Genomic DNA, 23088 nt, shown 5'->3' on the forward strand with positions numbered 1-23088 from the left:
GAAGTGTTCCTTGAAATTGCTACTTTTTTCTTATCTGTAAAGAGATCACCTCTTTCTTTGCGGTCGTTGGAAAACGTACAACGATCACCTATTTTTTTTCTCTGTAAATAAAAATTTGCTGAATCCTAGATATCAACTCAGCCTCAGGACATCCCTACCTTTTTGCAACTCAGTAGGAAAACAAAGTCCAAGAAAGAAAGGTAACGGGTTCAAGATGAAAGAAAAAGCTCCGGATGTCTTACCGAAATTTCCTATCTAAACATGTTACTACTTTTCCAAAATATGTAGTTGCCCCTTCACATTTCCTAATTCGATTTAACCTTCCGCCTTTCTTGCTGAAAGTCCTTCCCGTGCCTATTTTTACACGTGGGAAATGAGCTTTAAAAGTGCCTATGGGGCGCCTGGTGGCTCAGTGGGTTAAAGCCTCGCCTCCGGCTCGGGTCATGATCTCAGGGTATTGGGATCGAGCCCCGCATCGGGCTGTCTGCTCAGCGGGGAGCCTGCTTCCCTCTCTCTCTGCCTGCCTCTCTGCCTACTTGTGATCTCTCTCTCTGTCAAATGAATAAATAAAATCTTTAAAAAAAAAAAAAAAGCCTCTGCCCTCGGTTCAGGTCATGATCCCAAGTCATTGGATCGTTTCCCCCTTCGGGCTCTCTGCTCAGAAAGGAGCCTACTTCCCCGCCCCCCCACCCCCACCCCGGGCTGCCTCTCTGCCTGTTTGTAATCTTTGCCTGTCAAATTGATAAAATCTTTTAAAAAATAAATAAAAGTGCTTATCACAAAAAAAAGTGCCTATCACAAGGGTAGTTATGAAGAACAGTTGAGATAAGTTTCTTGAACAGTGCCTAGTACAAAAGTCTCACTATTAGTCCTTAGTAGGAGGAAAAGTAAGGATAGGAGGAGGAGTGCAAGGGCCACTGGTTTAAAACTGGGATGGCTTGATGTCAGTCTTGACTCATTATTTGCTCAATTCACTTCACTGCTCCTGGCCTCAGTTTCTTCATCCATAAAATGAGGGAATTATTAAAATCCCTTCCAGCTTTAAAATTTGATTGTACCTCTTCTACTGAATTCAGTCTCCTGAGATAATACCCATTGAGACTGTTGTTAGAATAAATGAGATAATGCATAAACATTTGCTAGCACAGATCCTAGAACATGGTAAGCACTCCGGAGATGTGAGCTGTACTCTCTAAGCATTATTACTTCCTCCCACGAGAATGTAAACCCCAGGAGAGCAGAGACCCGGTTGGTCCTGTGCACTCCTGTAACCTGAGCGCCTGGATTGCTGTTGGCCTATCTTGAATTGAATACATAAAGCAATCTAAACGTCCTGCCTGTGCAAGGTTCCCTGGGCAGTTTTCTCAAGGGCAAAATGAGGAGTCACTAAGATCCCTTCCAGCCATACAACCATGCAACCGCTCTTGTATTTCACCTCCTTCTGGAGTCTGAAACCCTTGGTTGAAGTCCGGACCCCAGAATAATCCAAAGCTATTTTGGAACGTGAGCCTAGGGCCTGAGTCCTCCTCCGTTGCCATGGCAGCGGCTCCGCCCCCCGAGCTCTGCAGATCCCCCGCCCTGATTGGCTGGACGCCCGGCTCCCTCTCCGGATGCGGCTGCCGCCGCCATTGTGCGGCGCTGGTCCCCAAAGAGGGTTCTCTCTGCGGCGAGTGTCTTGGGCTTTCGCCCTCGCTTCTCGCTCTCTTGTCCGGGGAGCCCGGCGGGTCCGGGACTCCCGTCCGTGCCGGTGCGGGCGCCGGCATGTGGCTGTGGGAGGAACAGGGGGGCCTCCTGGGCCCGTTCTCCTTCCTGCTGCTGCTGCTGCTGCTGGTAACGCGTAGTCCCTTCAATGCCTGCCTCTTCACCGGCAGCCTCTACCTCTTGCTGCGCCTCTTCAGCTTTGAGCCTGTGCCCGCCCGCAGGGCCCTGCAGGTGCTCAAGCCCCGGGACCGCGTTTCCGCCATTGCCCACCGCGGCGGCAGCCACGACGCGCCCGAGAACACGCTGGCGGCCATTCGGCAGGTGAGTCCCCTACGCCTCGCGCCCCTCGGTACCCCCTGGGAGGCTGGACTTCTGCTAGACCTTCCGAAGGTTCTCCAGTATTCTCATGATAGCCTTCCCAGTTCCCCATTCATCCAGAAGAAATATATCCAAGTGGCCCTCGATCCTTCGTAAGTCAGAAATCTGCCAACTTACTCAGAGAACGCAGCAAAGACCTACATATTTGCTATATGCCAGGCACTGAGGATACAGTAATAAACAAGACAGAAAGAGTTCCTGCTTTCACAGAGCATGCATTGGAATGTGGGAAATCGGCCTTAAACAAGTAAACGCATAAATGAGGTACTTGAAGAGACAAAAAGTATGATGAAGAAATAGAGTAACAGGGTAAAGAATGGGAGGGCTTATGCTGTTTTAGATAGTCAGAGAAGTCCTCTCGCAAGACATGACTTGAACTGAAACTGGAATTAGGAAGGGGAGCCAGCCTTGGATCTGGAGAAAGGTGTTCCAGGAAAAGAGAACAGCAAGTGCAAAAGTCCGGAGGTGGAAATGATCTTGGAAAGTTCAGGTAACAGAATAGATACTATGGAGTCTGACTTCAAGGAACCGAATAAAGGTTGGCGAATGAGGTAGGTAGGAAGTGTGGCCAGCCAGGTTTAAGTACAGTCTCCGTCAGTAGTTGACTTTATTGTAAACGGATCACATTCACAGAAGCTGTCTTTGCTTGTCCTCCAAATTATCCAAGTCATCTCCTTATCACCTTTTGCTCCAAACACACCGTTCGTGCCAGACAACCCTGGCAGCTGGACTCCTGATCAGTTTTTGCGTCTACTTTTAACAAGACTGTCCTAAGACTCTTGCTCCCTCCAAACTCCTAGCAGTCTCCTGACTTCATAATAATGATAGTTTGCATAGTATGAGAGATTTTCAGTTGTATGGACATTTTTGCATCTGTGGAAATACATCTGACCCTCACATTTCTTTCAGACATTATTTTAACATCAAATGGGTAGGAAAACGGACTCAAATACACAGCAACAACTAGAATACAGAGTTCCAAGCCCTAGAGTTCTCTGTCGGAGATTAGACTGTGTTCCAGGATATAAAAACTTGGACTCACTGTCTAGCTACAAACAGACAGTATTACATAATGAGCAAGTTACTTAAGCTCTGTGTCCCAGTCAGAGTCCGAGTTGAGAGGGTGTGGAAGGAAGGCACCCTAGGGCACCTGTCTTCACTCCAGCCCCACCCAGACCTCAGGTTTCCTATCTGTAAAATTGGAATGATATTGGTATCTACCTAATAGATTGTGATTCAATGAGGTAGTCCACAGAAAGTGCTTGACCCAGGGTAAGACCTCTACAAATGTAAGCTCTTTAGGCCAATAATCTAAAGATGGCTTCATTTTTAAAATTATCTCAGGATAAAGGTTAAAAAAAAAATTAAGTCTGAAGAAGGGAAGGAGTCAGGAAGGCAGCTGTTAATTTGTAGAGGATAGCTGACTGTTTATAAACCAAGTTAGACCTCTCTTTTCTTTCTTTTAAAAAAATTATTTATTTATTTATTTATTTGAGAGCGAGAGAGTGAGCTCACACAACCCAGGAGAGGGGTAGAGGGAGAGGGAGCAAAACAAGCAGACTCCTAGCTGAGAGGGGAGCCCAGTGTAGGGCTCTGTCCCAGTACCCCGAGATCATGACTTGAGCTGAAGTCAGACACTTAACTGACTAAACCACCCAGGCACCCCCAAATTAGACTTCTCTTGCATGCTTCTTTCCCCTTGCTTCTTTGTGGTGTTTTTGTTTTTGCTTTAAGTTTATTTTTTTTTCTTAGTAATCTCTACACCCATCATGGGACTTGAACTCACAACCCTGAGATCAACAGTCACGTGCTCTACTGACTGGGCCAGCCAGGTGCCCCAATATCTTTATATTTTTTTTAATTGTTTTAAAATTTTATTTATTTGACAGAGAGACAGCGAGAGAGGGAACACAAGCAGGGGGAGTGGGAGAGGGAGAAGCAGGCCTCTGCCGAGAAGGGAGCCCAATGTGGGGCTCAATCCCAGAACTCTGGGATGGTGACCTGAGCTGAAGGCAGACACTTAACGACTGAGCCACGCAGGCGCCCCTATACTTATTTTTAAGTAGAAAGCTAGAAAAGCTGCCCTGTTTCCCTTTCATCACAATAAACCAAGGGGAGGGGTGCCTGGCTGGCTCAGTTGGAAGACATGGAACTATTTTTCTCAGGGTTGTGCGTTGAGGCCCCACGATGTGTGTAGAGATTATCTGAAAGTAAAATCTCAGTAAATAAATAAGTAGAAATATAAAGATATTGGAGAATGTATTTTACATTCTAACTTAAATTCAGATAGGTGAAGTAACGTAGCTATACAGGAGAATTGTTATGAAAAGAAAGATAATTATAGAGAAAAAAGTATATAGTTGTCATTGACTTCCATTTCAACTTACATTTATGTAAGTTGCCTTGAAGTGTAACTTAGTATTAACTGAGCACAGACGGCATTCCGGAGTATTTATAAATGATATGGTGGTTTGGCCAGGAACACGATGAACTGACTATGAATCATGTTAAATGAGGAAGTATGTATGTGAAATACACATACACATATAGTGTTTCATAACTTGTTGTGGTGCAAGAGAATTAAAGTTAATTTCCATTCAGGTATGTTTAGGTTGTAGATGTCTTTAATATATGTCATAATAATAAATATTGTGCCAAGTTCCTGGCTTAAGAGGAAATGAAATATGATAATTCTGCTTGTTCCAATATAAGGTCACTCTGGATGAACTTTTTAGCTATAACAGAATTTAGCTGCTGAATACAGACTGCAGGAGACAAAGTCGCATCCTCCCTCTTGACTTCAAAAGGAATATGTAGTTTATTTCCTTCAAAGTATGTTTCATTGTCCTCTTCTTGCTCCCTTTGTGTCTCTGCAGCTCATAATTCGTGTTCTTAAACATTTTACTATGTAAACAATCAGGAAGGACTTTCTGAGAATGGTAGAATTTCTGATGGATTATAAAGTAGATACAGAAGGAAAAACATGAGAGAGGTGAAATGGATGGAGTCCAAGAACAGATCTGTGCCGGTGACAGAGGGATTAGATTGTGCCCACAGTCCCTTCTCCACCCAGGAGCCAGAGTGCAGCTTTAAAAGTATAAATCGGGGGACGCCTGGGAGGCTCAGTTGGTTGGACGACTGCCTTCAGCTCAGGTCATGATCCCGGAGTCCCGGAATCGAGTCCCGCATCGGGCTCCCAGCTCCACAGGGAGTCTGCTTCTCTCTCTGACCTTCTCCTCGCTCGTGTTCTCTCTCACTGTCTCTCTCTCAAATAAATAAATAAAATCTTTAAAAAAAAAAAAAAGTATATAAATCAGGTTATATACTGCCCTTAATTTAAAGTTCTCCAATGGCTAGGGCACCTGGGTGGCTCACTGGGTTAAAGCCTCTGCCTCCAGCTCAGGTCATGATCCCAGGGTCCTGGAATCGAGCCCCGAATCAGGCTCTCTGCTCTGCAGGGAGCCTGCTTCCTTCCTCTCTCTCTGCCTGCCTCTCTGCCTATTTGTGATCTCTGTCTGTCCAAAAAAAAAACCCCCCAGTGGTTCTCTGTTGGAATTAAATAAAATCCAAACACATTCTATCTTATACCCTTCTCAAAGCCTCTGCTCCTGTTCCAACCACCCTGGGTGCTTGTTAGGATGCTTTTGGCTTCATGTAATAGAAACTCAAACTTCTAATATCTCAAATGATATGGGACGCCCAGTAAGTGTCTGCTTTTGGCTCAGGTCATGATCCCAGTCTCCTCGGATTGAGCCCCACAGCAGGCTCCCTGCTCAGTGGGGAGCTTCCTTCTCCCTCTTCCTCTGCTACTACTCCTGCTTGTGTCTCTCTCTCTAATAAATAAAATCTTAAGCACAAACACACACAAATATCTCAAACAGTAAGGGAACTTAATATCTGACATAAAAAGAATGCAAGAATATAGGGGAGAGGTGACTTCCAGGGTGGCTTTTTAGGTTTTTGTTCTGTTTTGTTAGTTTTTAGATTTTATTTATTTATTTGACAGAGAGAGAGAGAGTGCACAAGCAGGGGGAGCAGCAGCGGGAGGGAGAAGCACACTCCGCTGAGCAGGGAGCTCGATGCAGAGCTCTATCCTAGGACCTTGGGATCATGACCTGAGCCGAAGGCATACACTTAACCCAACTGGGTCACCCAGGTGCCCCCAGGATGGTTTGATTTATAGCTGTTCAGTTTATGATCATGGAGAACTCAGGTTCTGTTGCTCTATCTGCTGTGCCACCTGTATCATATTTACTAGCCCTCATTGTAGTTTCCCGGTGGCCACTGCAGCCCGGGGCATCACATTCTTACACATCGCCATCTAGTCTCTATCCCTCTTCCTTATTCCTTTCCCAGAAGTCTCCATCACAGAGGGATTGAAAATCGGTCACTCTGAACACAAGAAAAAGCTGAACAATGTGGCAAGAACAGGTCTCTACCAGCAGAGAAAAAGAAGGGGAATAGCTTTGGGTAGACAGTCAACTTTCTTGACACATGGCTCCGTCCTACATTGTAGTCTTTGTTTGATACTTGCTCTTCTGCTTGGGAAACTATTCCGCTGGATCTTCATATGGTTAGCTCCCTTTGATCATTAAGGTCTCGGCTCACATGACATACTCTCAGAGAGGACTTCCTTGATTGCCTTGTCTAGTAACCCCCACTGCCTTTAACCTTCACATTACCCTTTATTTTCTTTTTTAAAACATTGATCACTATCGTAATTTACATGTAACATGTTTGTGATCTGTTTCTCCCTACTGAAATACAAGACCCATAATCCTTTTTTTTCTTGTTCACCACCCTCCTCACTCCTTAGAATAGTGCCTGATCCGGTAGGCACTCGGTAAGTATTTGTAGGAAGGATTGTGCAGTACTAATAGCCAGTAAACACACGAGAAAAGATACTCAACATTATCAGTCATTAGGGAAATGGAAATCAAACCCACAATGAAATTCCCATTAGGGTGGCTATAAACAAAAGGACAATAACAGGTACTGATGAGGATGTGGAGAAATTGGAACTTTCCTACACTGCTGGTGAGAAAAACAGCCTGGCAGTTCCTTAAAAGGTTAAACAAAGAGTTACCATTGATCCAGCAGTAACACTCCTAGATATAAATATACGTATATTTAAGAATTGAAAGCATACATCATGCAAAAACTTATACAGAAATGTTCATAGCATATTAATAACCAAAAATGGAAACAACAGAAATATCCAGCAACTGATGTAGCCATATGGTGGAATAGTATACAGCAAGAAAAAGGAAAGAAGTCCTGATACATGTTGCGATAAAAATGAACCTTAGAGGGCGCCTGGGTGGCTCAGTGGGTTAAGCCGCTGCCTTCGGCTCAGGTCATGATCTCAGGGTCCTGGGATCGAGTCCCGCATCGGGCTCTCTGCTCAGCAGGGAGCCTGCTTCCCTCTCTCTCTGCCTGCCTCTCCATCTACTTGTGATTTCTCTCTGTCAAATAAATAAATAAAATCTTTAAAAAAAAAAAAAAAAAAAATGAACCTTAGAAGCATGCTGGGGGTGGGGGAGCCTGGCACGGAAGATTGCATATTATATAATTTTATTAAATAAAATATCCAGAATGAGCAAATCCACAGAGATAGCAGTAAATTAGTAGTTGACTGGGGACTCACTGCTAACGGACACAGGATTTCTTTTTGAGGTGTTGAAAATGTTCTAAAATTGATTGTGGTGGTAGTTGCACAGCTCAGTGAATTTAATTTTTAAAAACCACTGAATTGTACACTTTAAACAGGAATTACGTGGCATGTGAATAGTCTCGAAGCTAAAAAGAAGAAGAAAGATGTGATTCTGAACTTCATCAGATTGAAAAAAATCTCTACCAAAAACGCTGTGCCATTCTGTGTTCTAATAGTGGAGTCTATGGTTTTCTTCATTGTTAGTAAACACTAAGTTCTTTCTGTGTGAAGTTACAATATAAGGTTGGATATTTAAAAGATACTTTTCAGTGAAACTTTTAAAAAGCCATATACATATAATGAATTTGTGAAAGCAAATACTTTTTAAATCAATTTTATCCAAGTATAATTTACATCTATAAAAAGCAGACATTTTCAGTGTTTGATGAGTTTTGATAAACATATATACCTGGGTAACCACTACCTTAATCCATTTCCATCACCCCAGAAACTTCCATTGTGTTCTTTGGAGTTAACCCCCATCACACCTCTGCCCCAAGGCAAGCATTGATACTACACTGTGCTAGTCTATTACTAAACTATTAGTATAGCTTTTAAATAAATTTTTTCATTTTAAATAAAATTTTAATAAAATTGCACTATTTTTATAAACCAGTTTACGTGAAATTTGTATGTTTAGAACAAAAATACTATTATAAGGAATTTCTCTAAATGAAAAGATGAGTGTGAACTGTATACTAATATGTGAATTTAAAACAGATCTTGTCTCTGAAAGGAGGCAATAAAAGTATTGGTAAAGACAGTTGAATGCAGTCATTAGAAGATCTGGTCTGAGAAACTCTAATATGGTGGTACTTTTATAAAGCTTTTGCTTGGGACCTTAATAAACTACTCAGAAAAGACAAATAAATGAACTCACTAGTTCTAATAATCTTGCTAAAATTCAGTGTCTTACCACTGTTATTTTTTGTATGGTTACCAAATAGAGATGGCCCTAATGAATACAAAAATAATTGAACTAATTATAGTGCTGGCCTCAGGGAATAAGAAAAATATTTGTGTTACAGTGAGACAGATGCATTGTGCATACTGAAAATGTAATCTTGTTTTATGTCTTAAATGATACAATGCATATTAATTTACCAGTGCGTTATCCTGTCTTTAACTTAGAAAAGATACCTTTTAAGCTTATAAAAAGATACACCTTCCAACCAGTGTAAAGATGTGAGCACTACTGTAATGACTTTTTCACTGAAATGGATTTTTTTTTTTTAATCATAATAGCTTATGTTGAGTGCCAACTTTGAGCTAGGCACCAAGCTTGGTAATTTACATGCATTATTTCTAAATCCTATGTCTCTTAAGATCTTTAGAGACCTATCATCTCTTTTTTTTTTTTTTTTTTTTTTTTTTAAGATTTTCTTTAGAAAATGGGGCATCTGGGTGGCTCAGTCTTTGAGCATCTGCCTTTGGCTCAAGTCATGATCACAGGGTCCTGGGATCAAACCCCACATCAGGCTCCCTGCTCAGCTCTCCCACTCCTCCTGCTTATATTCCCTCTCTTGATGTCTCTTTGTCAAATAAATAAATAAAATCTTTTTTTAAATGTGTATTTTATTTAGAAGGAGCATGTGTGTGCACGCACAAATAAGGGGGAAGGGCAGAGGGAGAGGGAGAGAGAGAATCTCAAGCAGACCCCACTCTGAGGGCAGAGCCTGACACAGAGCTTGGTCCCATGGTCATGACCTGAGCTGGAATCAGGAGTCGGTGAGAGTTGGTCCCTTAACCAGCTGAGCCACCTAGACGCCGCAAGAAGTATCATCTTAAAAATGATGAAACTGAGCCTAGAGTTTTAGAGGAAATATTGGTCATACTATGAAAATCAAACTTTGAAGCTTAGAAGAAAATGGAGTTGTATTGTATTGTATCTGTATTGTATCTATATTGTACCTTTAAAAAGAAGGAATAATCTATGCCCATAAAGGACATGATTGATAAATTCGACTGTATTAAAATTGAAAATGCGTTTTAAAGAACGCAGTAAATAACAATGGCTAGCGATTATTGAATCGCTGCTGTGCACTAGTACAGAACTGTATGTTGTTTCTCAGTACTTGAGTACTTAAGTTTGTACCAAATATATAAAGACTTTCAAGAGAATGACACAGGAATCATGCACACCAACTTTAAGATGGAGAGGAATGGGGAGAAATTTCCCTTTATCTGTAGTGTCAATAGTAAACATATAGTGCTTAAGAGTGCAGCCTCTAGGGGCTCCTGGGTGGCTCAGAGGTTTAAACCCTCTGACTTCAGCTCAGGTCATGATCCCAGGGTCCTAAAATGGAGCCCGGCATCAGGCTCTCTGCTTGGCAGGGAGCCTGCTTCCCACCCCCCCACCTACCCCCACCTGCGTCTCTGCCTCCTTGTGATCTCTGTCAAATAAATAAATAAAATCTAAAAGAAAAAAAAAAGTGCAGCCTCAACCACGTCATAGTTTGTATAACTAAAAGCAAATTTCTTATTTTCTGTTTCCTCATCTGAAAATGAGAATCTTAATATTACCCAGGGGTGGTGAGAATCAAATGAGTTAATATAGTTAAAGCATTTAGAATAGTGCCTGACTATACAGAAAAGGCTCAATAAATACTAACTACTATTACATTTTAGGACAGCAAGAGATTGAAGCAACTGTGGCAAAAGTTAACATCTGTTAAGTCTTTCTTACTATATACTGCTTTGTGTGTTTGCATAATTAAAAATTTTTGTAATTTAAAATCCTAATCCTAATGAGCATTTCATGTCTTCATTGTGACAAAGAAGCCAAGAAAGCAAATGTTGGGTAGTATATCTCAGAGGAACATGCTCAAGTTCTCTTTTTAGATAAATTCCAGTATACCTTATCGTGTTTACCAGCTTGTTGGCCAACAGCCAGGGCTGCTTACATAAACAAAATGTAGTTCCCCCTAGAAGCAGGCTTGGTGTTCCTGTTACAGAGGGTGGAGTTAAACCAAGAACCTGACCCCCTCTTGTTTATGCCAAAGTAGTGCAGGACACACAGCTGATCAGCAAACACAGGGGCGTCATCAGAGGTGCTGTACCAAATAGAGTATAGGGAAGCAGTGGAATTTATCTAAATATTTGTCACTGTAAGCCATTAATGGCCCATAGAGTTAAAGCAACCAGAGAAAACTTGAGTTCCAGAAATCTCCCCATTTACTACTGTGAGAATGGGAAGAGTAGGTAACTTTTTTTTTTTAATATTTTATTTATTAGAGAGTGAGAGAGAGATCCTGAGCAGGGGGGAAGAGTAGAGGGAGAAGCAGACTACCCACTGAGCAGAGAGCCCAGTGCAGACAGGATCCCAGGACTCTGGAGTCATGACCTGAGCTGAAGGCAGATGCTTAAACGATTAAGTCACCCAGGCACCCAGGAGTGGGGAATTTAAAGTGTGTGAGGAATCCCTAAGTGTGCACATTGAAGTAGGGTTATCAGGGAAAAGAAGAAACCAGGTGGATAGCTATTTGGTACTAGAAGGAGAAGAAATCGGTAAGAGATGCTGTCTACCTAGCTAGCACTGTTGGTCATCTTGAACATGTAGATTGTAAAATGGTATCTTTGGCCATTTGCCATTAATATTGTTGATGTTTTTGTTAAGGCAGCTAAGAATGGAGCAACAGGTGTGGAATTGGACATTGAGTTTACTTCTGACGGGATTCCTGTCTTAATGCACGATAACACAGTCGACAGGACAACTGATGGCACTGGTCGACTGTGTGATTTGACATTTGAACAAATTAGGAAGCTTAATCCCGCAGCAAATCACAGGTTAAGGTAAGTGGTTCATTGTCACTTAAACATACCTTTCAGCTTCTGTTGGGGATCACAGAAAGACTCTGGCACCTTCTAAAGACACTGACATCTTCTGCTCCAGAAGAATTGTTTTGCTGTGTTTTGTTTTGAACTATATACAGGTTTCCCAAGTAATGAGCAGGGTGCCAGGAACAACAGAAATATGACATGGATAGTTTTCATCTTTTCCCACTGTGGCCAGATTTGGCCTGGGAATTATTCTCAAGACAATACACTGTCTAGTCACTAACATTAGTAACATTAGACAATTACTTTGTACTATCATAGAAATTTTATATATGAGATTTACGGATATATGTATATCTCAGAATTAGTCCTATAAGCTATCCCACAAGAAAAGGGTTCTGAGATCAACTAAGATCAAGCACTATACGGTAGATGTTCCCTTTAGGGATAAATAGTCCACATCATTCAATTATTACCTTTAATTTAATGTTTCTCAAACATGTATGACTACAGACCACGTATGACGACACCATTCCCACCATAAACGGCTATAAACACATTGGAATGAGTATACTGGGTAATATACTTTGGAATGTGGTTATGTAAATCCCTCTCTTCTTTGTAATACTGAAAATGTATACTCACTGTTACCCATGTTGTATCAGTTCTCTGGACAATGATCAATATTCTTTGAATATTAAGTATTCGACCTAGTGATTATGTTATAGTCTTCCCTGAAAGATATTCAGACTGTATTTTCCTAGGATCTGAAAAGCCACTGAAGGAAGTTATAATCTAGAAAGAGTAATGGTAACACTTGAAAGTTCAGAGTGCAGGCTTCTGGAATTGCTCTTTGCAGTCATCAGATATTTCATTGTTCTGCCATCTGCAAGAGCAAGGCTGGTTTTAATATTACAGTGATAATGAGGCTAAGAGGTCAGCTTCAAAGTCAAAAATTAAAGCAAAAAATACTCAGGGTCATCATCACCCATAAAATACTTTAAGAGGGCATGGTATTGCTTTGTTTTAGTTTTTAAAGATTTTATTTATTTGATAGAGAAAGACAGAGTGAGAGAGGGAACTCAAGCAGGAAAAGTGGGAAAGGCAGTCTTCCTGCTGGGCAGGGAGCCCAGTGCAGGGCTTGATCCCAGGATCCTGGACCAAAGGCAGATGCTTAATGACCGAGCCACCCAGGTACCTCAAAAAGGCATTATATTATGACTAGATCATGCAGGCAGAAAATCAATAACGAAATTATCTTTGAACAACACATTAGATCAGATGAATCTTACACTCCAGTGTTTTAAAGAAAGGAGTATATAAAAAATTTTAAACCCATAAAACTCTAGACAGAGAAGGAAATCAAATGAGAAATCTCCTTTGGGTAATTGTTACCCATTACTATGTTATACTACATCAGTCTACATAGGTTTTTCATTTGTTTTTTGCTACTTCTAATCTGTATTGAAAAATAGATATGAAGAACTAATTAAACACCTCTCTCACGTCAAAAAAGAAAAAATGCAATATTGGTGTCAGTATACCATCTTAAGTCTTTAGCATAGCCAGTCTTTGTCCTCCAGTTGGAACTCATTGCATTTTCTCTGTTTGAATATCAGGTGAAGTCATTGGCTTGTGTTTATGGACCATGTTTTAGGAAAAATAGGTATTTTCTCTAGAATTATCCTCAACGTGGTAAGATGCTCATCCTGCGTTGGGGGGAGGGGGTGGCGTGGAAACTAAGACTGGCCAAGGGAATAGCAAAGTCATGTCTCATCTCTCACTCCCAAGGAGTAGGTTTTGAATAGAATGGCTGGCGAATTGCCTGTACTATTTAAATTATCTTTTTTTTTTTAAACCAAGATACTACACTTGAAATTATATTGTTGAATAAGCATAAGTTAAATCATATAGAATAAAATTTCATTATGTGAGAAAATCTGATTTCTTATATATCTAAGGCACATGACTTTTTCCTTTTCTTTATCAGAAAATTATGTGTAGACATTTATTTCAAACAGTCGCACTTAAATGCACAAAAATACAGTGAACAAATTTATGTATTTCTAGGAATTTCTCCTGCATCAGGTTCTGTTAGGGCAGTTACGGTCTTAAATTTCAGTCTCAAGTACTCCAGAAGAGGAATTATACTCTGGCCTTTAGTGAGTAGAGGTCCTATTATATTCTAAATCTACTGATTTCCTAAAACTTAAGTAAGTTTTGTTGTTGTTGCTGTTCTTTGGTCAAGGATATCTGTCGTCTGTTTCGAGGACATAAAGTAAATTATCCCTAGACTCCAGTATGGTTAAAGAAAGGAAGTTAGGGAAAACACTTTTTCCTGTTGGTTGGAAGACATTTGTCAAACATCTGTTTCACTAAACTTTTATCTTTTTCTTTTTCCTGCAATATACTATTCCTTTCCCCTCTCTTATAGGAATGATTTCCCTGATGAAAAGATCCCTACCCTGAGAGAAGCCGTTGCAGAGTGCCTAAACCATAACCTCACAATCTTCTTTGATGTCAAGGGCCATGCAAATATGGTACAGTTTATACCACAGACTTCACTTTCTTTTTCTTTTTTTTTTTTTTTTTTAAGATTTTATTTATTTATTTGACATTCAGAGATCGTAAGTAGGCAGAGAGGCCGGAAGAGAGAGAGAGAGAGGAGGAAGCAGGCTCCCTGTGGAGCAGAGAGCCCGATGTGGAGCTCGATCCCAGGACCCTGGGATCACGACCTGAGCCAAAGGCAGAGGCTTTAACCTGCTGAGCCACGCAGGCGCCCCCAGACTTCACTTTCTTGAAAAGACATCTTATTTAATTGAGAGTCATTTCGAAAATCAACCATAGATTTTGCTACTTATCCTTCTTAAATTATTTTTATTGCTTATTAGAAGTTTACCATGCAAAAATCCGTATCTTTAAGCAAATAGCAAATTATGGAACTCTTAACCTTTGATGGAACCTTTGAACAACTCTTGATATTCTACAACTAATACAAAATTGAGTTGGGTTTTTCTTACTTGCATAAATAGCATTTACAAAAGACAGTAAATAAACCATAAAGAGGTACTTTGACTAACCTCGGGAAGAATTCAGGAGTTAGACGTACGACCAGTTGCATCTGGCTGATAAGTTAATGGTTTTAGATGGACAACTGTGGACTGAATTTAAAGAGAACTCCCATACATAAAGTTTCATAGCTAATAGGACATTTATCTTTTATGTACAGTTATCCTTCCTATATGATTTCTATCCCTTGTGTATAATTTTGTTATTCTATGATTTGAGTAGTTAAACTTTTATGGTAAAATCACTATAATTTTTTCAAATACATAAGACATTCCTAAAGAAAATTTTGCTTAAATTTTAGAACATACACTTTTATTCATAAAAACATATCACTGCAGTGGAAATCAATGGGCAAATATGGTTTAGATTACATTTGTTCACTTATAACCAGCTTTTCAAGTACAAATACTTTTTATCTTCATTTGGACAACTTATATTTTCCCCCTTGCAAGGTATAATCAATCAGTAGTGGCCATCTACTGGTGGGGAATTCTGATCTCAATTTTTTTTTTTTATTCATCCCAGGATACAGTTGAAACTAGTTGTTAAAACCTGAAATAAAAGCCTAAGTATATATTCTAGCTTTAGCACAGGAAACTCTCATTTTTGAAGAAAGGAGAATGGTGCTCTGGCTCATTAATTATTCTGGTACATTGTGTTTTTTTTTTTTTTTTAAGATTTTATTTATTTATTTAAGAGAGAGGGAACACAACCAGGAGGAGCAAGAGAGGGAGATGCAGGCTTCCTGCCGAGCAGGTAGCCCAATGTAGGACTTGATCCCAGAACCCTAAGATCATGACCTGAGCCAAGGCAGAAGCTTAACAACTGAGCCACCCAGGCACCCTCACTGTAGTATTCTGATATACAGTTCTATACATTTAGGTTTTCCAGTTAGTTTGCACCAGAATCACCATGAATACCTATTAAAAATATGAATCCCTGGACCATATCATGTAGAGAAGAAATTCTAAAAATATCTAGGGTTGTTGGTTAAAGGTCCTACATTTCACCCACAGTGTACTTCATGCTTATTGTCTTAGAATAAAGGGGGAAAAAGAAGAAAGACTATTTGAGCTTTCTGGTTGGGTGCTCACAGGTGGTGTGGGCCACATTAGAACATAGTGATCTGATTCACCACAATGGTTAGTGTAAAGGACAAAGTGATGCAAATTGGAGTTAGTAGAGCACAGGAGCCAAGGTCATGGGCTTTGGAGTCCCAACAGATTGTGATTAAATGCTGTCACTTGCTACAGTGTAACCTTAACCTTGATATGCTTCCATTTCCTCACGGGGCAGCCGTTGCGGGTGGTGGGGATGGGAGTAATTTTAAAAATGACCACAGGCGTTGTTATAAGATTTAAATAAATTACGTGGGTGAGGAGTCAGGTACAAGGCATATGTTATTTCAGACAGCAAGGATGCAACTTTGGCTCTGTACATACTCTCACATTAGTGAAGGGGGAATAGGACATGAGTAATTTCTGTATTTTTTCTTTTTTGGAATGCATTTTGCTTACATTTGATTTTAAGTATGTGTGACTTTTCCAAAATTTAGTGATATTTCAAGAATTGTGATATAGTGACATAACATCCCACCTAATGCCTACTCACCTACCTCTGTTGTTAGCTGCTATTGATTTTCTTTTTTTTTTTTTAAATAAAGATCTTATTTATTTATTTGACAGAGAGAGAGAGAGAGAGAGATCACAATAGGCAGAGCAGCAGGCAGGGGTGGGGGGAAGCAGGCTCCCTGCTGGAGCCAGATGCAGGTCTTGATCCCAGGACCCTAAGATCATAACCTGAGCCGAAGGCAGAGGCTTAACCCACTGCCACTCAGGTGGCCACTGAGCCACCTAGGTGCCCCAACTGCTATTGATTTTTAACGGCCAAATCTGTTAATTCACTAGAGGTTACAGAATGTCAGTATCTAGCTCAGTAATTTCTTCTTCATTCATTTAACTGGACTACTACAAAAAGAAACTTCTGTTCACCTTGAAGCTCTTCCCAGTTCCTCCCTTATCCCATTGTTTCTTCCTCTGTGTTGGTGATGAATGCCATTTCCTCTTAGTCCTTTGGACCAAGAACATCTGCGCTTAGTAGTTCCCAGGCTGGTTGGCTCATGCTTCTGCCAGGAAAGGCAGAGGGTGATAGGGTTTTGAGTATAAAAGGACTTTTCCTAGTGGCTAAACTGGGTTATAAGAAAAAGGTTTAAAATTTTGCTTCCAGCCTCCACTGGCCTGCTGCCTGCCATACTTTCCAAAAAAGTCTGACAAAAGGATAAAGGTTACAAAACAGTAAAGCAACAGGACTCCTCCTCCTTAGCCCCCGTCTACTGTAGATGTGAATTTAAGAAGGATCCCAATGGATAATGGAATCTACCAGCACTCCTGTCCGTGTCCACATATATTAGTAAACTTCTGATTTATTCAGTAGGGTTGTACTTAGTATGTAATAGTTACTGGCTGGGACTATTACATTTAAATACATGAATCTCTATGCTTTACAGGCTACTGATGCTCTAAAGAAAATTTATAAGGAGTTTCCTCAACTATACAATAATAGTATCGTCTGCTCTTTCTTGCCAGAAGTTATCTATAAGGTAAAATTCAGGATTTGTGTTGTACATAATACTGGGTTAGTTGATGGTGATAACAGAAATGGGCCAAGTAACCATAAGATAGACTGTTAAATGGAACTGAATTTCAGTTAAGAAATTCCTCTTTTGAAGTAAGTCAAGCAGAGAAAGACAATTATCATATGGTTTCACTCATATGTGGAACATAAGCAGTAGCACGGAGGACCATAGGGGAAGGGAGGGAAATCTGAAGGGGGAGAAATCAGAGAGGGAGACCATCCAAAAGAGACCGTGGACCCTGGAAAATAAACAGGGTTTCAGAGGGGAGGGCCCGGGGGGAGGGGTAACAGGGTGATGGGTACTAAGGAGGGCAGGTGTTGTGATGAGCACTGGGTGTTATACAGAACTAATGAGTTGTTGAACACTACATCAGAAACTAATGATGTACTATACAGTGGCTAATTGAACATAATAATAATAGAAAGAGAAATTCCTCTTTTAGCAAGAGAAATTCAGAAAGGAGAATGAACTCCTACCCCATTTTAAAATACCATGATTCCTCTTTAAGCTCCTTTTATATTGTTTACAGGCTCATTCAGATTACTTTAGTAAACATTCTCAGAACAAAGAATTATGTAGCTCTTCATCTCACTACGTAACATAAGTAACCTTTTAAAAAAATAACTCTTGCTGATGGAGAATTTAAAATATGCACAAAAGTTGACGGTAGTAAAATGAGCCCCCGTTTAACTGATCTAGCTTGTTTCATCCATACCCCATTCATCTTCCCCAGTGTTCTTTGGAAGTAAATTCCAGACATCATTTCATCCATAAAAATTGCATTAAGTATCTTTGAAAAGTGATTCCCTTTTTTTTTTTTTAACTACAGCCACAACACAGTCATTATCCCATCTAAAACCATTACTGACTCCTTAAGATTTTGAAATTTATCTAGTCCGCGTATAAATTTTTATTTGTCTCAGAAATGTAAGTGGGTTTTTTTTATAATGTCAGTTTGAATCAGGACCCAGATAAAGACTACATACTACAATTTAAAATCTTAGAACCTGTAAGTTTCTAAGTTCTTTTTCCTCACCTTGTGATGTATTTATTGAAGAAACCAGGTTGTTTTGTAGAGTTGACCCAAGTCCAAATTTTGCTTCCTCTATCATGATACAGTTGAACACATTCTTCTCCTGTATATATTTCCTATAAATTGGTAGTGAGAGCAAAAGACTTGATTAGTGGAGGTTCAGTTATTCTTGGCAAGATAATCTCATAGGTGAGGGTATTTTTTCATCAGGAGGCAGGTAACATCTGATTAACTCTTCTGTTGTGTTGTTTGTAGGCTACTATTGATGTCAGTGGCCAGCTCTCAATTTACTAGGGGTTGCAAAATCTTAATATTTTAATGCTATCATTTCTTCATGTATTAGAATACTTCTGTAAAAAGAAACTCATTCAGGGGTGCCTGGCTGGTTGTGAGTTCAAGCCCCACACTGGGTGTGGAGCCTACTTAAAAATGAAGAAAGAAACCGTCATTCATTTTAGTTATGCATTTGGAAATAAAGGCTAATCGTGTCCTTTACTTACCAGTTTCCGAGATAATCTGTTGGTTCTGTAGCATTTTTCAACAGTGACCAACAGAATATGCGTTGAAAATTTTACAGTAAGGGTGGAACCTGTCCACATATAAACGGTCATTGAGATGAACAGGGTCATGGGGCTTTCAGACATTTGGATCCGTGTTTCCCAATCTTACTTGACCACAAAGGCCTTCAAAACGTTTGCTACATTGTCCAGAGGAGCACAAAGTGAAACATCCACATCTTCCTATTTCTCGCTGACCTTCCACAACCCCTACCCCTACTTCTCTCTATCTCTGCTGTCCTCACTTACTTCTTACCCCACTCCCTTACCCCCAGGCCCCGCCCAAGCCTTTCTCAGCCATTTTTCTCTGGAAAGGATCAAAAGCTAACCAGCCCATCTGGAAATGATCATGGTTCCACCCTCACTGAGTTCTAATTACTTATCTCTAGCCAAAGTTTAAATTGATAACCAGTTGAGAGTTTGTTCCTGTGACATGAAGATTTCACTGTGAGATTATAGTTTACTCATTTTAAAGGTAAGGATTTCATGAAGGAAATGTTCTTATTTATATTGTATGTTAAATGTTTTACATCCATTACATTATTTACTCAAAGGATTTAGGTCTATTTAGTAGACATGGGGGCCAGGGTGTCATTATGGCCAACTTCAGCAGGATGAGTAACATTGGCTAAATCTAAAGAAAAATGAGAGGTATTAGACTTAAGATACGATATGTATTTAATTTCCAAAATTCCTTTTCAGATGAGACAAACAGATCAGAATGTAGTAACGGCTTTAACTCATAGACCTTGGAGCCTTAGCCATACAGGAGATGGGAAACCACGCTATGATGCTCTCTGGAAACAGTCCATGTTTACGGTAATGGACATTTTGCTCGACTGGAGCATGCACAATATCCTGTGGTACCTGTGTGGAATTTCAGCTTTCCTCATACAAAAGGATTTTGTATCCCCGTAAGTTGGAAGCGTTTTTTGGTTTTTTTTTTTTTTTTTTTTTTTTTTTTTTTTAGTCTTCTCCTGATACATTTCCTGAAATGCTCTTCTTGGAAAGGAAGGATTAACAGTGGACAGACTGGATTTCACCCACAAAGCCCACCAGGCCTTTATTAAGGTGGAATGCCCTTAGCTTCTTAGGTGGGAAGAGTTCAGGCATATGTCCCTATTTCCAAAATAAGTTGACCTAACATTCTTAGCGCACTTTAAAGAAAAAATAAACCTAAAAAAGGAAAGAAAAAAGAAACCTGCTAAACTGTGAGAGAAGAGAGATTACATATCCTTGTGATTGGCTCCCTTTTGAAAACCAACATAGAATCCCGGGCAGAGCCACGGTGAAGACAGCCTGTGAGTGCCTGCCTGATCCCTCCCACCCTTCTTCCTGCTCTGCTGTGCACTATAGACTTGGCTCCATTGCTTCCAAGAAAGCTCTATTCCTCACCTGCTAGCCAACTCTGACCTTTATCGTGGCAGTTTTATGGCCATGTATTTTAGCTGATTAGAGTTGCTAGTTTCCTATTATTTCAGGCATGCGTGCATTCAAGTCAGTCAGTATTTGGTATATGCCCACAATATTGCAAAGCATTGTATTAAGAAGCTGAAGATGCTATGGTAAGGAAAACCATGGTCTGCCCTCATGAAATTTATAGTCAAGTAGAAGGGACAGTTGCTGATCAAAAATCCAATAAATATAAAATTACAACTAAGGTAAATGCTGTGTAGAGAGAAAAGTGTACATATACTGTGTAATTTCACCTAATCGGGGGAGTTAGGGAGAACATCCCTAAGGAGGTGACAACTAAGCTAAGATCAGAAGTGTGAGTAGGAATAGGGTGGGAGGGTGGAGAGCCAAGTCAGAGGCGAAACACATACAGAAGTGTTAAGGCAGGGGGGCGTCTCGTCTTTCAACAAAATCTTTAAGATTTTGTTTATTTATTGGACAGACAGAGATCACAAGTAGGCAGAGAGGCAGGTAGAGAGAGGAAGGGAAGCAGGCTTCCCGCTGAGCAGAGAGCCCGATGCAGGACTCCATCCGAGGACCCCGGGATCATGACCTGATCCGAAGGCAGAGGCTTTAACCCACTGAGCCACCCAGACGCCCCAATAAATAAAATCTTTTTTAAAAAAAAGTGTTAAGGCAGGAAGGAACCTAGTTCTTTCAAGGAATTGAAAGAAAATCCATGGTCTGTCACAGAGAAAGGAAAGGGGAAGTACAGTGTCAGATGAGGCCAGGTGTGGCCTCTAATAAAACTGTGTCTGTGTGTCTGTGGTGGAGGGCGTCTTTAGCAAGTCACTGAAGTGTTGTAAATTGGAACAGTGTGGAGGAGGTTCTGGTGCTGGGTTTTGGAACACTCCCTCTGATTGCACACAGAGGCCCAGTTAAGAGGCTCTTTGAGGGCATTATTAGTACTCAGTGAATACCATACTTAGTGACCATTATAGATTTCTGGAACAGCTGGTCCTTATTCTAACAGGATGGGTTTTTCCTCTTTCTCCAGGGACTACTTAAAGAAGTGGTCAGCCAAAGGCATTCAGGTTGTTGCTTGGACTGTTAATACCTTTGATGAAAAAAGTTACTACGAATCCCATCTTGGTTCCAGCTATATCACTGACAGCATGTTGGAAGACTGTGCATCTCAGTTCTAGAATTTTCCCCTAGGGAGGAAACGTGGGGACAGAAACTGCCTGCTGGCCTCATGCAGGGATATCAAAATACCCTTTGTGCTAGCCCCAGCCCTAGGGGATCAGGTGGTTCACACAAGCAATAGTTGGTATTTGCATTTTTACCTGAACCAGAGCAAAACCTGGTTTTGCTTTCCTTGCTCCATGGAATGCCTGACTTCAACACTATTGCTCTTGAATATCTGGGTCTGCAAAAAGGCACAACAGCTCCTGCCCCAGCCTTGCTGAGGCATACACCGAGACCCAGAGAGGATAAGCACAGATTGAGTTGTGCAATTTGGGGGTGCAGATGCAAATGCATGGGAAATGCATGATCACACAAAGTTGACATTTTAAAACTTGACACACTTATGTAATTTACTTATTTAAAATATTTGTATTCAGCTACATTATCAATGTACTATAGACATCAAACTTGTGACCATACTAATAAAATCATTAAAAGGAGCACTAAGGGAAAACTGTGTACCAAGCATCATGTCCTGAGACATAAGGAATTTAGGGAGGCTGCTCCCTGCAATCCAGGGACCAGTGGCAACAGCCCCCTGTGAGCCAAAGGAAATGGTAGCTAAGTCTTGATACCAGTGCAAGGGATTATTTATGGTATCCTGAAGTAACTACAAACCACTAGGGGGCAGGGTTTTGCTCGTTGGGGCAACTCCAGGGCAGATGACGGTGGAACTCTAAGGAACATCCAGAAACACCTAGGCTTATCCTCCTTTTACAAATAAGAAAACCAAAACCTGTGGAAGGAAAAGGTCTTCAGAAATGACACACCTGGTGACACAGCACAGCCTGACCTCATAAAACTGAAATCTGCTGTTTGCCAGGAACTTCAGTGTTTTAACATGCATCATCCCAAATCCCAGAAAACCATACAGAGGTATTATTCCCTTTTTATGAATGAGGAAACCAAGGCATTGAAAACTTAAAGTCACTTACCCAAGGTCTCAGAGTCCTTGGTCCAAAGGAGATTCAAATCCAAGCCAATCTAACCTCAGGGCCCTTGCTCTTAGCCATTTGCCCTGTCTGCCTTTATAATGTAGAGCCCTTAATTCCAAGCTCTGTGCTCTTTTCCACATAAGCTTCCAGGGGTCTTACTGTGAACTGAAGTAGCAATATCTAAAATGAAACAGAGTTGGCGCATCTGGGTGGCTCAGTTGATTAAGCATCTGACTTAATTTCAGCCCAGGTTATAATCTCAGGGTGGGGAGATGGAGACCCACATCAGGCTCCGTAGCCTGCTTAAGATTCTCGCCCTCTGCCCCAACTGCTCGCACATGCATTCTCTCTCTTAAAAAAAAGAAAGAAAGAAAGAAAGAAAATGGAATTTGAGTCTTCAGAAAGTTGCGAAGCCATCTGTCTCCTGTAGCTGACCCTGCTCCCACCTTTCGGCCACATCTACACCCTGGCCCACAGGCCCTCAACTTGGGCATGACTTCCCTCCTAAGCCCCAGTGGGTCACCAGCCTCCCACTCGAAGCCACCGGACCACCAGTCCACATGGCTTGACGGCAGACATGCAGGTTGAGTTTCGCTACAGTTGGCATTGGCAAGGGCATGATGGATGGGGCTTGGGACATTTGCCAT

At 40.9% G+C, this 23088-nt stretch overlaps 1 protein-coding gene across 3 annotated transcripts; it reads left to right on the plus strand.

The window, feature by feature from the left end:
• Positions 1-1581: 1581 nt before the first annotated feature.
• GDE1 (glycerophosphodiester phosphodiesterase 1) lies at positions 1582-22803 on the plus strand. 3 transcript variants are annotated; one of them, XM_032327578.1, is made up of 6 exons: positions 1583-2022; positions 11409-11584; positions 14004-14109; positions 17145-17237; positions 19566-19777; positions 21316-22803. In XM_032327578.1, the coding sequence occupies exons 1-6, from the start codon at positions 1762-1764 to the stop codon at positions 21461-21463; spliced, it is 996 nt and encodes a 331-aa protein (XP_032183469.1). In that variant the 5' UTR covers positions 1583-1761; the 3' UTR covers positions 21464-22803. The 3 variants fall into 3 exon arrangements, with proteins under 3 accessions (XP_032183470.1, XP_032183469.1, XP_032183471.1); XM_032327580.1 differs by having other exon boundaries at positions 1913-2022; positions 11413-11584; positions 21316-21463; XM_032327579.1 differs by lacking the exon at positions 17145-17237 and having other exon boundaries at positions 1582-2022; positions 21316-21463.
• The last annotated feature ends 285 nt before the right edge of the window (positions 22804-23088 follow it).

This window comes from Mustela erminea, chromosome 20 (assembly GCF_009829155.1).
Source record: "Mustela erminea isolate mMusErm1 chromosome 20, mMusErm1.Pri, whole genome shotgun sequence".
Lineage (NCBI taxonomy): Eukaryota > Metazoa > Chordata > Mammalia > Carnivora > Mustelidae > Mustela > Mustela erminea.

Coding starts and splice junctions, on each gene's coding strand:
- GDE1 (XM_032327578.1), top strand. CDS start 1,762: ATGTGGCTGTGGGAGGAACAGGGGGGCCTCCTGGGCCCGTTCTCCTTC. Junction 17,238..19,565: donor TGCCAGAAGTTATCTATAAG/GTAAAATTCAGG, acceptor ATTCCTTTTCAG/ATGAGACAAACAGATCAGAA. Junction 19,778..21,315: donor CAAAAGGATTTTGTATCCCC/GTAAGTTGGAAG, acceptor CTCTTTCTCCAG/GGACTACTTAAAGAAGTGGT.